The sequence below is a fragment of the Pantherophis guttatus genome, chromosome 7 (assembly GCF_059756535.1).
Source record: "Pantherophis guttatus breed Tessera chromosome 7, ASM5975653v1, whole genome shotgun sequence".
NCBI lineage: Eukaryota > Metazoa > Chordata > Lepidosauria > Squamata > Colubridae > Pantherophis > Pantherophis guttatus.
In genome coordinates, this window is record NC_142069.1 from 21232232 (window position 1) to 21246553 (window position 14322).

Here is a 14322-nt window from a genome sequence, read left to right on the forward strand (position 1 = left end):
TGAGAATCTGGTATACATTCTCTACAACTAAGCTTCGTGGGCATTTGGGGAGTTGTAGTTACAACACAGCAAGAAGTCATCAGATTGGGAAAAATTAAGCCAATGTACTGAAAGATGACTCCAAGCCTTTTCAGTTTTTACAGAGATGTCACCATGGGAGGAAAGGAATTATGAAACCTCTGAGTCTAGCGAAACCAAAGTGTTTTGCCAGAACTAACCATTCTTGTCCACTGAGAACATGTCTACAGTCCAATTCTTCAAGAGAAGATAGGAAAAAAGTTGATTATGCTTCTGTTTCGCCATGATTATGGAAGCTCCAGAGGAGATTTTCATTGAAGGCAACACCTTACCATCGGTGGCTCATCAAAATAGTATCAACGTAGTTCTTCCCACTATGAATATTATGGTAGAAATCAGGCATGACAGTTACTATTTAAAAAAAAATCAGGGCAAGAAAATAATTCAAAAGGTCTGCCTTTATAATATTTCCACATCAACATCATCATCATCCTGGATGTAGGAGCGAAATGGCAAACTAACAAGTGAAAAAATAGGATTTTTGGACTCAACCAAAGCCATTTTCTCATATTAAAGAAATCAAACACGTCGTCCATTCTTGCCACTGAGATTTACTGACAATGAGAAGTCCTTCTGATCTTTTGTTTGGGACAAAAATAAAGATGTAAGGGGGGAAATGTTCCTTTCTCCTATGATGTAGCATTGACTCTTCTGTCAATTTCAACGATCTTTAGTGTTTCATTTGCATCCAGCTCCGAACTGATTCTATACGACGAGAAGAGGAAGAATTCAGGTTACTATAAAATACTAGTATCAATAAAGCCAAGCAAAACAAAAATGACTACTTGGAATTTTTTAAATTGTTATTTAATTGAACATTTTAGCTTCATTTCACAGTATATATGAAGCTCAACTTTCCCATTCCCAAATCTTTAGCTTTAAAATGGCAAAGTTTGAATTTGACACCTGTCATTTCCAGAGTATGTTCTCTATCGAAAATTGTAACAATTTTTTTTAAGTATATATTAAATTTATGTGCTGCCCATCTCACTGGATAGCAAAGCGACACTGGATAGTTTAATTTACTCAATTCAACTGCAATCCTACCATCTTTTTCCTGGAAGCAAGTCCCACTGAATTCCATGAAAATTGATTCTGAATAGACAGACATCCACTAGATTATATTATTCATGTCTTCATTTTAATTGCTCAAAACTTCAATTTTCAATTAAGTACAAAAGGTGTTTCCAATGAATCAGGCAGCATTTTTAAACTCTGAGTTCTTCTAAAACTTGCAGATGGCAAGTGTCATTTTTAACATTGCCATCTGTTAGCAAAAGTGCTTTCTTTGCTAAAGTAATGCCTACTGTGGTATAAAAATTTAGAAGATATGGTATACAGAAACCATACTTTTTGTCTTTTGACACAATTACCTTTCTTCTTCTGCAAATGTATATACATTCAACTGAATAATACATACATACATACAATGAATTAGTTGTGTGTGTGTGTGTGCGCATGTATGTATGTATGTATGTGTATAGGTATATATGTATGTCAGTCCTTATTCTAGCATTGAGCTACAGCCACTCTGGAAAAAGGAAATCCAGACTGCCTCCTGCAGCAGTGGTTATCAAGAGGTTGTTTTCCAAGTGCATAGGCTTTTTGTAGTATTCTTGGCAAGGAATATTTCCCAGGTACTGTTCATTCATCATGCTGACTGGCTCTATTATTTTTCCAATCACTCTGGCCATGTTTTTTTTTTCTTGGAAGAAATGAGCAATCTAGAGTGGAGCATAACGACCTTTTAAAAATTTCCCCACACATTTGTAAACAGAGAAGTTAGGTGGACATGTTGTATTTCTATTTGTACTTGTAAATCTGTATAAGAAGAAATACAGCTTATTGATTTCTAAATAAAGCTCCATGTTTTTGCTGGAAGAAAAGTCCAATGGGAAGAGTCAATGGCTTCACTTTGCTGGAGAAATAATTATACAACCAAATAAATAACATTTATGCCCGGCCTCAGTCACATTGTAGCTAAATAGATCCTACATCACACTGCATCCCTGAAAAATCTCACTGCATTTTTCTTCTCCTTTGAAAGTAAATTATTTGTCACCAAGTTGAATGGGAACTAGTAAAAAAAAAATGCAGGTTGATTTCTCTGCCACTCACTAAGGTAGATAATTTTTCTTTCCCAGTATCTTCCTTCAAAACCAAACACTTACAATGGGCTGTTGAACCATCTATGTTTGCTTCCATTCTAATTTTGCCAAATACTCACCTGTGCTGCTGGAGCCCCACCAGCAGTGACTTTTCTAGCCTTGTCTCATTGGCTATTGTGATCTCTGTAACCTGACTGGGTCGTGACTTGGACATGGGTTCCAAAGACAGGGCTTTGGAGGCATCCAGGTGCCTGTCCCAGCCATTGATGTGATCGGACAAGGGCTGTTCCTCCAGTGGATAAGGCCCCTCGTAAGTCAAGAGGCTCCTTGATCTCACTGCAGAGAAGAAGAAGAAAAAAAACAAGGAAGAAATGGAGTGAACGAACAGCAAATCTAACACCTATGAAGACAAGAAACTTCATTGGGCTTGACGGCATTCAACAACTTTAGCAGAGGAGAACATTTTGACTACAGATGGTGGATTTCAATATAAAAAGCTGCCTTAGATAAATGGCCCATCTAAATCCAAATATTATGTCCAAATATTATGTGGCACTTGATAGCAGCGTTATTTTGTAACCCTGCTCTCAAGAGATCCCAGACAAAAGAAATCATCAGGGGTTGACTTCTAAATCTTCTCAAATATAGTATTGATTCCTGCTATTATATTTACATGTGTTATTTAATTCATACAAAGTTGTCTTTTCCTGTTTTTTTTTTCAAAATTGGAAACCTTTCAAATGTCTTCAATATCAACTCCTAGATTTTGTTCCCAGTAATGCCGTTGAATCTATTTGAAGGACAATTGTCTAGAATTAAGCAGAGGAAGACTCTTCCCCTTTTTCCAAATGGCGAACATTTTAAATTAAACAAAATAGGTTATATCCTGCATGTAAGGTACCTCAAAATTGAGAACTAGAATTCTTTCCAAAATGTTCAAACTGGGCCATCTCACTGACCGTTCCCAGTCTTTGAATCTCCTATCCCAAATATAAGGGTTTGTTTCTGATAAAGCAACCTAATCCTTATATTTTCAACATATGTAAGGAAAGCTCAAAATTAGCAGAAGTGAATGCATAAAAGGATGGAGTAACTGCAGCCAACAATATATGTCTAGTAGATTATGGTAAAGATCAACCTCTTGAACAGGTGATGGACAACCTATAGCTTTCAGATCATACACAAACCCAAACCCCTCCTTTTAGTCTCCAAGAGTTGTAGTGCTTTACACACAAACACACTTTCCAGAGATCCCAGTAATGTATCTAAATCATTTCTCCTTCCATTACAGTCTTGGCTGTCTCCTGATAAAAAATGGTATGGCCACTAGTGGTTTCTCATCCCTACTTTAAATAGCAATAGCACTTACGACTTATATACCGCTTCACAGTGCTTTACAGCCCTCTCTAAGCAGTTTACAGAGTCAGCCTATTGCCCCCAGCAATCTGGGTCCTCATTTTACCCACCTCGGAAGGATGGAAGGCCGAGTCAACCTTCAGCCTGGTGAGATTTGAACTGCTAAATTACAAGCAGACAGCAGTCAGCAGAAGTAGCTTGCTGTACCGCACTCTAATTACTGCACCATCGTGGCTCATAATGGTTGTACTACTTTCAAAATTGTACATTACAACTTTGAAAGTTGTACAAAGTTGTACATTTTTTGATTACAGTTTCCCATAGATCTTTCTCCTGTACCAATAGACCAATAAAACAGACTTCACTTGCATACCTGCATCTTGATTTACCAATCAACATCAAAATCTAACCAGATACAACCATGTGCACCTGTCCCACAATATAGGAGACTTTTTCAGACTAGGTCCCAGATGCTGTTTGTTATGGCTCTGTGGTGCTACTACAGGAGAGACAGCAAGGGAGCATAGTGGTCCATTTTTTCTCTATCTACATGTGGAAGAAAAATTTCCCCACACCAATGCTTAGATAACTCACCTCACATATGGTATCTTTCTATCATGGAATTACTTTAGCTTTTGAGCCTCTTATGTGTATTATAGTTTGTACCAATGACAATAAAGAGAACATATATTCCCTAGTCCAACAATTGCAGAAGGAAGGATATGTTATACAGTACATGCTAAGAATAAAGTCTTAATTAGGATGACTTTGGCCATTAGCCAACCATCTGGGTTGTGATCAAGACACTCCAAGATCATCGAACTATCTCCAGTGTTATGTCTCCCATATTCTGAAAAAGTATAAAAAGTCGCAAGATTGAAGACTTAGGAAACCACTATGTATCAGCAAGGTGTTGTCAGTGGATCTCTCCTCTGCAGTTTCAGGGGTTCCTGAGCAGTTGAAAGGACTGGCATATTTTATTTTTCCTTCTGTAAACTTTCTGAAGTTGCAGTACAGAGGGTTAAACTCTATTTTCAATTAAATCTATCTGGCATTCACCCTGGTATGAGCCTATTGTCAGGTCCTAGAATATATTAGTTACTGGTTGGTCACTGGTCCCAACACAAGCCCCCAGCTTGTGACTATTGGGGGGGGGGGACTAGAATTATAGTTATAAAGTTTCTGAGTACCTACGATGAGAAAAGATGCTTAACAAACTGAGAACATCAAAACCTCCTGATTTTGCACTTACCTATTGATGCTGTGTATGACTCTGGTGTAGAATGTTGGGTTGGCAGCACAGCTTTTGTGATGGAGGAATGAGGCCCAAAACTCTGAGAAAAGCTGCCCAAAATAATTGCAAAGCATAATACTACAGCCTGGTAGAGGGGAAAAAGCACATGTTTTACTTAAAACATGTACATATACATAATAAAAATTAAAGTCATGTAATCAGAAGTTATATCTGACCAATACAATACAAGTTAAATACAAAACCAACAAAAAACTATGCTCCAGAAGTTCGTTACTCTCTTCTCTTGCTTAGTTTAAATATTTCTCTGATTGTAGAAACCCAGATGCAATGCTGGTTTAGCTTTACAGCTAGACCTCAACTTATTACCATTTCTTTAATGTTGATTCAAAGTTACAACAGCCTCAGAAAAAGTGACATATGAGCCGTCCTTGAAGTTATGATGGCCACATAATCCCAATCCAGGTGCTTAGCAAATGGATTGCATTTTACAATGGATGAAGCATGATCACAATTTCTGACCTTCCCAGCCAGCTTTTCACAGACAAAATTAATCAGGGAAGCCAGGTTTGCTTAACAATCAGGTGAATCAATTAATAAACATATGATTTACTTAACAACCATAGTGAAAATGGTTGTGAAATTGAGTGGGTCACATAATGACTTGCTTAATGATTGTATTGTTTTGAGACTGAAATTCCAGTCCTAATTGTAGTCATATGTTGAGGACTATGTGTACTAGAAACACATCTTTTTTTAGCATGGCAATTCTTTAAAACCATTCTATTCAGTTGAGATATTATTTTTAAAAAGTATCCATAATTTTTATTGATTTTATATCACCACTCCTACCGTTCCACCTGCTGCTTGTGTGTTCCAATGTGTTTATAAAGGAACTTAACTGAATCTACTGGAAGCACAAACGCTCCATCAAGAAAAATAATAATCAGAGAAGAAAGGATCTTGAATGGGTAGATAAACCATAACTAACACAAAAACTAACCTGAACCCCATTTCAATGTTCATCTAATTAGTAAAGCTAGCCTATAAGTAGATGGTACAGATTTCCTGGGATAATAGGACTTCTAACTAATTGAACTTCTTCCTCCCTGCCCAAAGACATCAAAACATTAGGAAAATAAGTTTGCAGGTTAACATTCTTTTTAATTAATTTTTCTTATTAATTAATTTTTCTAACACTGACATTCAAATTAGAATTTTAATTTTAAGAAAAGAACTTCTGGGAAAGGGAAATGCATATAAGAAATCATTATTTTGGTGGAAATAAGGGACTAAAAAGGGAAAGAAAAATGAATGTAGTAGAAAATTACTTCCCATCAAGACTGGATTTCAGAGCATATGAAATCTTTGAACATATGGTATCTGTGCTGCTAGCTATCATAATGACTGTGTCATTTCAATCTATCTCATGGTCTCCAAACTTCCATTTCACCATTAGCCTTTCTGTCTAATATTATCTCTATGCACCAAACTGAATGCTACATGAAACAATTGCAATCTAATGCTGTCCTAAAAAACCCACTGCAGACTTGGCCATCACCATCAGGGCAAACTCAATAGGTCACCATTTACAGCGTTATAACCAAAAGAAAGGAAGACAGTCTAATCAAAACCTAATCCTTGTAGTAGCAATAAGAATTTAAACAATTGCCCCTACCAAGATCTCAATGTAGATCTTTCCTTCCCATACCTGGTATTCATTTGGTAAAAAAACATAAATAGTATTTGGTTGGGGGCAGTGGTGAAATGTAAAATTTTGTTACTACCGGTTTTCTGGGCATGGCTTGGTGGTGGTGGGGGTAATATGACTGAGTGGGCGTGGCCAACTTTTTTTTTTTTTTCCTTTTAAAAACATTTTTTCTATAACCTCTTTGGCCAAAGAGGTTGTAGAAAAAAGTCTTTTAAAAATTAAAAAAAAGCCTCTGATGATTGCGCGGCTCAGCTGGGCAATGGGGGGGTGGGCGGGCAGGGATTTTTGCTACCAGTTCTCCGAACCACCCGCCTCCATCGCTACCGGATCAGGCAATCCGGTCCGAACCGGGAGCATTTCACCCCTGGTTGGGGGTCACATCTTATTTGGTTTGTAATCAAAGCCAGTCTGGTATATTGTTTCAAAAGCAGATTTGAACCCTCAGTCACAGAAGCTTACAGAGTAACCTGGGACAAGTCACTTTTATTCAGGCCAAGGTCATTGATCGAAGGGGGAAAAAATGCAAGAGAAAGTATATTCTCTACTCTCCTGGATGCAGAAAGCTGAATATAAAAGAAAGAAAGCACTGCTACATGAAGAGCAAAATGTGGGTACCTAGACACTTATTCCTCGTACTGTAACAGCGTAAGCTGCATAGAAATACCAGAGAACGATAAGTGAAAGTTCTAAGGGACCATCAGAGATGAAAAGCGGCTTACCATGAGACATGTCCCTGTTTGTGTACTAGCAGCTTTACAGGACCGTGACACTTTGCCAGCTACCATGGTTTGGAGCCTCTGTAATTGCTGCAGGAGTGTTCTGAAAGACACAGGAGCAGGAATCAGTGAATAGGTCAGTTAAGAACATAAAACACCCTGATGGATCAGATTACAAGCCCATTTAGCCCATTCTCCTTTTCCCACAGTGGACAATCAAACGTCCCTGTGAAATGTGCAAGGACAATAGATGAAACATAGACAATAGACAACAAAGGAGAATATTTGTATCTCGGGGTTGAAATGAGGGGTCCTTGGTGTTCTCTTGAGCTTCTTGCAGAAATGTCTGCAAGAAAACGACCAAGCTCAGAGAGCACCAAGGAACCCCTCATCACAGAGACACCCTGACTACTAGCAACCTTATCTTCCATGAAACTGTCTAATCCCTAATTCTACCCTAGTTGAGAACCATCAGTACAGCTTGTGTTAGCAAATTCTACAGTTTAAGTCTACACAGTGTGAAGAATCGGTTTTCACACATCCTTCCAATTTTTCTGCCCTTATGGTTTCTCAGATGTATTAGATATTTTGAGATGTTTAATATTTCGAGACCTATCAGGAAGAATACACCCACATAATAGACCCTACAAGAGGAAAGAGAATATTATTTTTCTTTTCTTGGGGGCTGCTCAATAGATGCAGTTTGATCCAGCTTTTACACAAAACGAAGTTCTAGGGGAGCCTTTTCCAACACTGTATCTCTGACATGCAACACGTCTATTAAACTTCAGTTAATCCTATGAACTGTGGCTTTATGAGAGCTGAAGTCCAGGGCTCATCAGATCTAAAGGCTCATCCAGATTTTTGCCAATCCTGATGTGATAGCCCTGATTCAACACATCTGGGAAAATACAATTTTGAGCAAGACTAGATTAGGGTTGTTAACAAGGAACAATATTATATGTTTAAGTTGCACAGAATAGAGATTTTCTATACTTCATGATTACTGTATATTCTCCGTATTGTGGGGTTTTTCATATTTACCTTTTTCCCCTTCAAAGATAAAACATAATTGCATTAACCGATCAATATCAATCTTTTCTCCAGCTACCAAATCTCTTCCTGATTTGGAAATTTACATCAAACTATTTAGCCTGATAGAAGCCTTCCAGGCAGAAATCTGGCCAGTTACCATATTCTGTTCTTTGTTAAAGCTGCCAATCCTTAAGCCTATCTGCAGCCAGAGCAGGTGTTCTGGCAGTGAGTTACGGTCTCTCCGTTCCATAGGAGATTCAACCCAAAATCATTGATTTATCCTTGCCTAGCTTGAGAATATTTGCTTATGTGCTACTTAAATTATTGCTTTCTCCCTCCAAACTCAGATGCCAAACCCATAGCAAAAGGGGAAGAGCAGCTTACAAAAGAGGAGTACATTCTACTCTTCAGTTTGCCAAAATCCCTTTCCACATCCACAGCAGCTGCAAAAGGTATAGGAATCTGAAAATGCTAGGGTAACGCAGAGGTCTGCCTTCCAAGTGCAAAACTTATAAGTGGAGACACTAAAGTCTGGTTCATCTAGGAAAGGAATGATTGCGTACTTTTATTTAAATGCTTTTTTTTCTTTAGACATTTTAAATAGCCAGAGCTGGCCACCACTGTTTAAACTATGCCAGATTCATTGCCTTAATGAGTTATTGCACAGAAAGCTGACAAAATATACGATCAGTAACGGAATGTGAGCCTCCTGAAGGATTTTGCTCAAACTTGCCACTTCGTGTGTCAAAAAATGATAAGTTCCTTTCTTGTTGCTGATGCCTGACTATCTGAGACTGCACTGACAGCCCACGCTGTGAGAAGTAGTAGGCGCAGACAGCTTTGCCCAATTTTCCGTTGCTTGCAAGATTTATTTACTGCAGTGTTTCTATGTCACACTCTCGGTCTTTCATACAGTATCCAAAGCAGTTTACTGAAATCATCTACACGAATCACATGCGCACCAACAGATCATTTCCAAGCTCCACAGAGAACATTCTACTATCAAAGGAGTAGAAATTCTGGGGGACCCTTCTCAGTATCTCACAGAACTACAAATCCCAGCCACATCAATAAAACCACTGACTCTCTGCTTCTTCCAGTTCATCCAGGTAGCCCTCAACTTACAACCATTCCTTTAATGATCATTCTAAATTATAATGACACTGGTAAAGTCACTTATGATCAGTTTTCACAATTTACAACTGCTGCAACATCTCCACAGTCACGGGATCAAAATTTGGGCTCTTGGCAACTGGCATGTACAGGTAGTCCTTGACTTACGACCACAACTGAGCTCAATGTTTCTATTGTTAAGTGAGACATTTGTTAAGTGAGTTTTGCCCCATTTTACAACCTTTCTTGCCACAATTGTTCAGTGAATCACTGGAGTTGATAAGTTGGGAACACGGTTGTTAAGTGAATCTGGCTTCCCCATTGACTTTGCTTGTCAGAAGGTGGCAAAAGGGGAATCGCATGACTTCTGGGCAATAGTAACCATCATAGCTATGAGTCAGTTGCCAAGAATCTGAATTTTGATCACATGATCAGGGAGCTGTTACAAAGGTCAGAAGTGTGAAAAACGGGCATAAGTCATTTTTTTCAGTGCTATTGTAACTTTGAACAGTCACTAAGTGAACTGTTGTAAGTCGAGGACTACCTGTAATTATGACAGTTACAGCGTCCCAGGGTCACAGGATCCACATTTGTAACTTTCCCACCTGGCTTCCGAAAAGCAAAGTCAATGGGGGAAGCCAGACTCGCTTAACAATTGCATCATTCACTTAACAACTGCAATGATTTGCTTAACAACAGTGGGCAAAAAAAAAAAAAAAGAATGTGGAACACAAGTCACTTGACAGCTATCTTGCTTAGCAGTGGAAATTTAGCGCTCAATTGTGACCATAAGTTAAGGACTACCTGTAATTTGGCTCACATAATAATAGTTGTACAATGCGGGAATTTTAGATCCTGGTTCTAAAGCAGTGTTTCTCAACCTTGGTAGGTTGATGGACAGAATGCCCCAGCTGGCTGGGGGATTCTGGGAGTTGAAGTCCACCCATCTTCAAGCTTCCAAGATTGAGAAACACTGTTCTAAAGGATGCTATAACAACTAATGGGACTGATTTCATATCCCATTCTTGGGATGTCATCTGGGCCTTTTTGGAAATTCAGATCTATTGACACATCTATACGAAAATAATTTAGCTGGTTGGTCTTCTGGCCATTCCAGTTTTGTTCAGTTCAAAATATAGTATGGAAAGAAAGAAAGGTTTAAAAAAAAAAAAAAAACCTTGGATTGCATATTTTACCTGTTTGTATTCTCCAGAACTTCCACTTTCTTGCGAAGCTCACTGTTCTCAGTTGAGCAGGTCTCAACCCTTGAAATCAATGACAAATCAAAGGTTTAAAGTTCTGTGTTTGGTTAACCAACAATAATGATACATACCTTCTGAACTGCCATTAGGATTAAATAAAAATTTGCTGTGAGATTTCCATTTATCAAACTGGCCTTCGATTTTATAACCAAGAATAGCTTGGGATGTAGACAAACCCTGAATTTAGGAAGGATGGTGAAACTTTTACGATATTGAGAAATAAATGAAATAAGTCTTCTTTTACCAGCACATTCTGCTCCAATTTTTATTCTCAGCCTGGGCATATTACATCATGGCTACTATGCTAGTATTATTTCAATATCTTTATATATTTATTATGCATAGCCTGTTCCTTATGTCATCAATAAATTTGAATTCCCCCCTCTTAGTAGCCACTAGGGGGCATAGAAGGCACGTGTACTTCCAAATTTTGGAGGCCATAGTGGTTCCTTTCAGCACAGCAAGGCAACTCCTCAAGAACTGGATTTCTTTAAATTGAATTAGGCCCTTGGCCCATCTAGCCTCTTCCCTTGAACAGCTTGCTTTCTAAAGGGAATTCTTTTTTTCCCCCCAAGAAACAACTTTTTATTGAGATTTAAAAATAACATTGGTGGCAACTATATATTAGGGCTTTATTTCCCGCAGTAACAATAATTAAAAAAATAACCAAAATCAAGGAGTTACAGAAATATGTGAGATGCTGTGTTCCTGAAAAATTTAGTCTAAGTTTTCTTCTTGATCACAGACACTCTGCAAACCAATGTCTCCTCTTACAATTGGGATCTAAGTTTCCGTTTTGTCCACCTTCTTAGAAGTTTGATCAAAGGAATCTACTGCTCACCTCTTTTCCAGACTGTCCATGTATTCTTTCTTTTTCCGTCTGCTTTCTTGGGCAGAAATCTAGAAGAGAAAATAGCAGCACCCTTCACAAAACCAGACCAAACCAAACCAACAGGGAAAGAAAAGGAAAAAAAAAAACTATGGTTACTCAGTAACAGAATACAAAAATCCTGCAAAACGATGTTCCCTTTGGAGGTTAATCTTAGGACAGAAAGGCAGTTAAAATATTTTTAATTCAGCTGCAGGCAAACTTGGAGGCAGAGAACAGCAAGCACAGACACAGTTTACACCCACAGAAAGACTGCAAAGGCGTGGATGGCTTTTAAGAGTGGAAAATTCACAGAGGGGACGATAGGCCATTAGGATCATCTTTCCTACTTGCTGGAAAAATCGAAAGATGGAAAAAATAGTGCTGGGGGGAGGGATGTTGCAGGAACAGATGTATAAGAGACCAAATTGTCTTACCTTGTTCTTGATCTTTCTACGGATTTTCTTCAATGCTTTCTCTTCTGCTTTGGTGAGGGGAAGTTTTGTAGGGATGGGATAGCCTTCTGCTATCAAAGTTCTCTTCTCTTCCTCTGTCAAGATTAGGGGACCTGTGCCCTGAAGTTTCTTTGACAATAAGGTGAGGAGGGGAAAAGGGAAAAGAATGCACTGGTAAGCATGGGTAACATTCTCTTAAATATTAAATTTATGATCATGACACCAAACAAAAACATTAGAATTAAATATGCAAGCCAAGCAGGAACTTCTATCTCCAAAGCGGTAGACTTGGTTTAAAGCAGGGATCCCCAACCTTGGCAACTTTAAGATGTGTGGACTTCAACTCTAGGAGTTGAAGTTCACATGCCTTAAAGTTCTCAAGGTTGAAGACCCCTGGTTTAAAGGACCACTACCCAATTAATATAATAGATTCAATTAATACAATAGACTCCAGAATTTCAATCCACACTAAAACGTTTGCTTGAAGGAATAAAGCACACTTATTTTGCTTTCTAAGTTTCTAGAGGTATTTATATTGACAATGCTTTCTTTTAAATTAATGTTCCAATTCATCAAGGCACTTCCTAATCAATTGGCATGTTGTTAATTATTTAGGCTGTTAGCTAAATATTGTAGTGAAACATTGGTGGGGGGGGAGGATTTGTGTATATTAATAAAAAAATAAATATCCATAATGGAGAGAGGCAGAGCTGTAGAATTAATTGGATAGTCAGCAAAGCAACATTTGCACTTTTTAATATATATATATACAAGTAGTCCTCGACTTATGACTGTAATGGAACTTGGCATTTCCATTGTAAGTCAAGGCACCCTCATGACCAACCCAATTTTACAACTTTTTTTTTTTTTGCAGAGATCACAAAGCAAACATGATGGTTGTAAAGCAAGTCCTTTCATTTCTTTGGGAGTTTTTTTTTTTTTTTTTGGTGGAAATAAGCACTTAGACTTATATACCACTTTACAGTGCTTTACAGTTCTCTCCAAGTGCTTTATAGAGTCAGCATAGTGCCCCTAACCATCTGGGTCCTCATTTTTCCCACCTCGGAAGGATGGAAGGCTGAGTCAACCTTGAGACTAGTGAGATTTGAACTGCCAAATTGCAGTCAGCCGGCAGTCAGCCGAAGTAGCCTGCAGTACTGCACTCTAACCACTGCACCAGTGGTGGGTTGCCCCTGGTTCGGACCACTTCGCAAGAACTGGTAGTAAAACCAGTGAGAGGCTCTGCCCACTGACCCGAATGTCATCATAGGTGATCTGCACATGCACAGAAGTTTCTGTGCATGCATAGAAGAGCGCACGCGCGAGCGCTATGCAAACTGGTAGTAAAGGTAAGTAGAACCCACCCCTGCTCTGCACCACCTGGTAAACACATGACCGCAGAATGCTGCAACCAGCCATAAAAGCACCTGCAACGCGTTCATGTAACCACGGGGAGAGGGTTCATCGTCAGAACTCTGGAACAAGGTTGTAAGTACCTTTTGAGGGACCTCTCCTAACTCTGACTGGTTGCTAAGAAACTGGTCATTAAGCGAGGACTGTCTGTAGACAAATGGGAATGGCTATGAATTAAATAACTGGAACATTCTAACTACACATTCTGAGGGCAGCCTTATTTTAGTGCATTCTTCAACAGAGAAATATCCAGATGCTCTTAATTACTGTTCTTCACCTATAACAATATTTTGAAGTATAAAAAATGAGGCATTTGCTAAATGGGACAAATCATAATTTCCATTACCAATGTTTTGATATCAATCAATGTACCCAATTAAACAAAATGCATTAATTAAAAGAAAAAGGCAGAGACCACTGTCCCTTACATGTGGTGCTGTTAAGAGAGGTGAATTGGTAAGGGCGGAAGCTGTGCGTGAAGTCACTTTAACAGTGGCCTGCAAATGGGTGGGACTTGATGGTGGAAGGGACCGGGTTGGACTTTGTCCACCCTCAGAATCACTGCCATGGCTGCTGGGGGGTGTTGGAGGCATGTGTAGAGTATCCACCACTGCAGGAGAAAAACAAGAGGAAGAAGAATAAAATAGATTCTTTTAAAATATCAGAAAAAAGAGTAGTCCTAGTTATTAGATGCTACAATTCAAAAATCCTGAGCTACAGATAAATCTTTAGGAATGCAAAGTCTCTCTTCTACTGTACTTTATCTCACTCATGTGATTGAGTTTGAAAAATATATAGTTTTGTTTTGTAAATCATAAACTTCCTGGGTGTCCAAACTAGGAAAGCATGGGCTAAGTAAGGGAAGTTTATAAATGCCAATCAGACTATTTGTGTCTGATTCATATGAATGCATATGAAACAAACAAAATGTTAAAAAGTTGTGATATACTTACCA

General features: G+C 38.5%; 1 protein-coding gene across 1 annotated transcript in view; it reads right to left on the reverse strand.

Annotated features, from left to right (window-relative positions):
- Positions 1 to 458: 458 nt before the first annotated feature.
- Positions 459 to 14322, reverse strand: part of CREB3L2 (cAMP responsive element binding protein 3 like 2) — a 77385-nt gene continuing 63521 nt past the window's right edge. The window contains exons 5-12 of the mRNA XM_034403383.3: positions 13796 to 13977; positions 11937 to 12083; positions 11473 to 11531; positions 10566 to 10634; positions 7225 to 7324; positions 4795 to 4921; positions 2306 to 2522; positions 459 to 783 (exon numbers count right to left, since the gene is read on the reverse strand). Coding sequence (XP_034259274.1) covers positions 708 to 783; positions 2306 to 2522; positions 4795 to 4921; positions 7225 to 7324; positions 10566 to 10634; positions 11473 to 11531; positions 11937 to 12083; positions 13796 to 13977 — 977 coding nt within the window. The 3' untranslated portion in view covers positions 459 to 707. The remainder of the gene's footprint in view (positions 784 to 2305; positions 2523 to 4794; positions 4922 to 7224; positions 7325 to 10565; positions 10635 to 11472; positions 11532 to 11936; positions 12084 to 13795; positions 13978 to 14322) is intronic.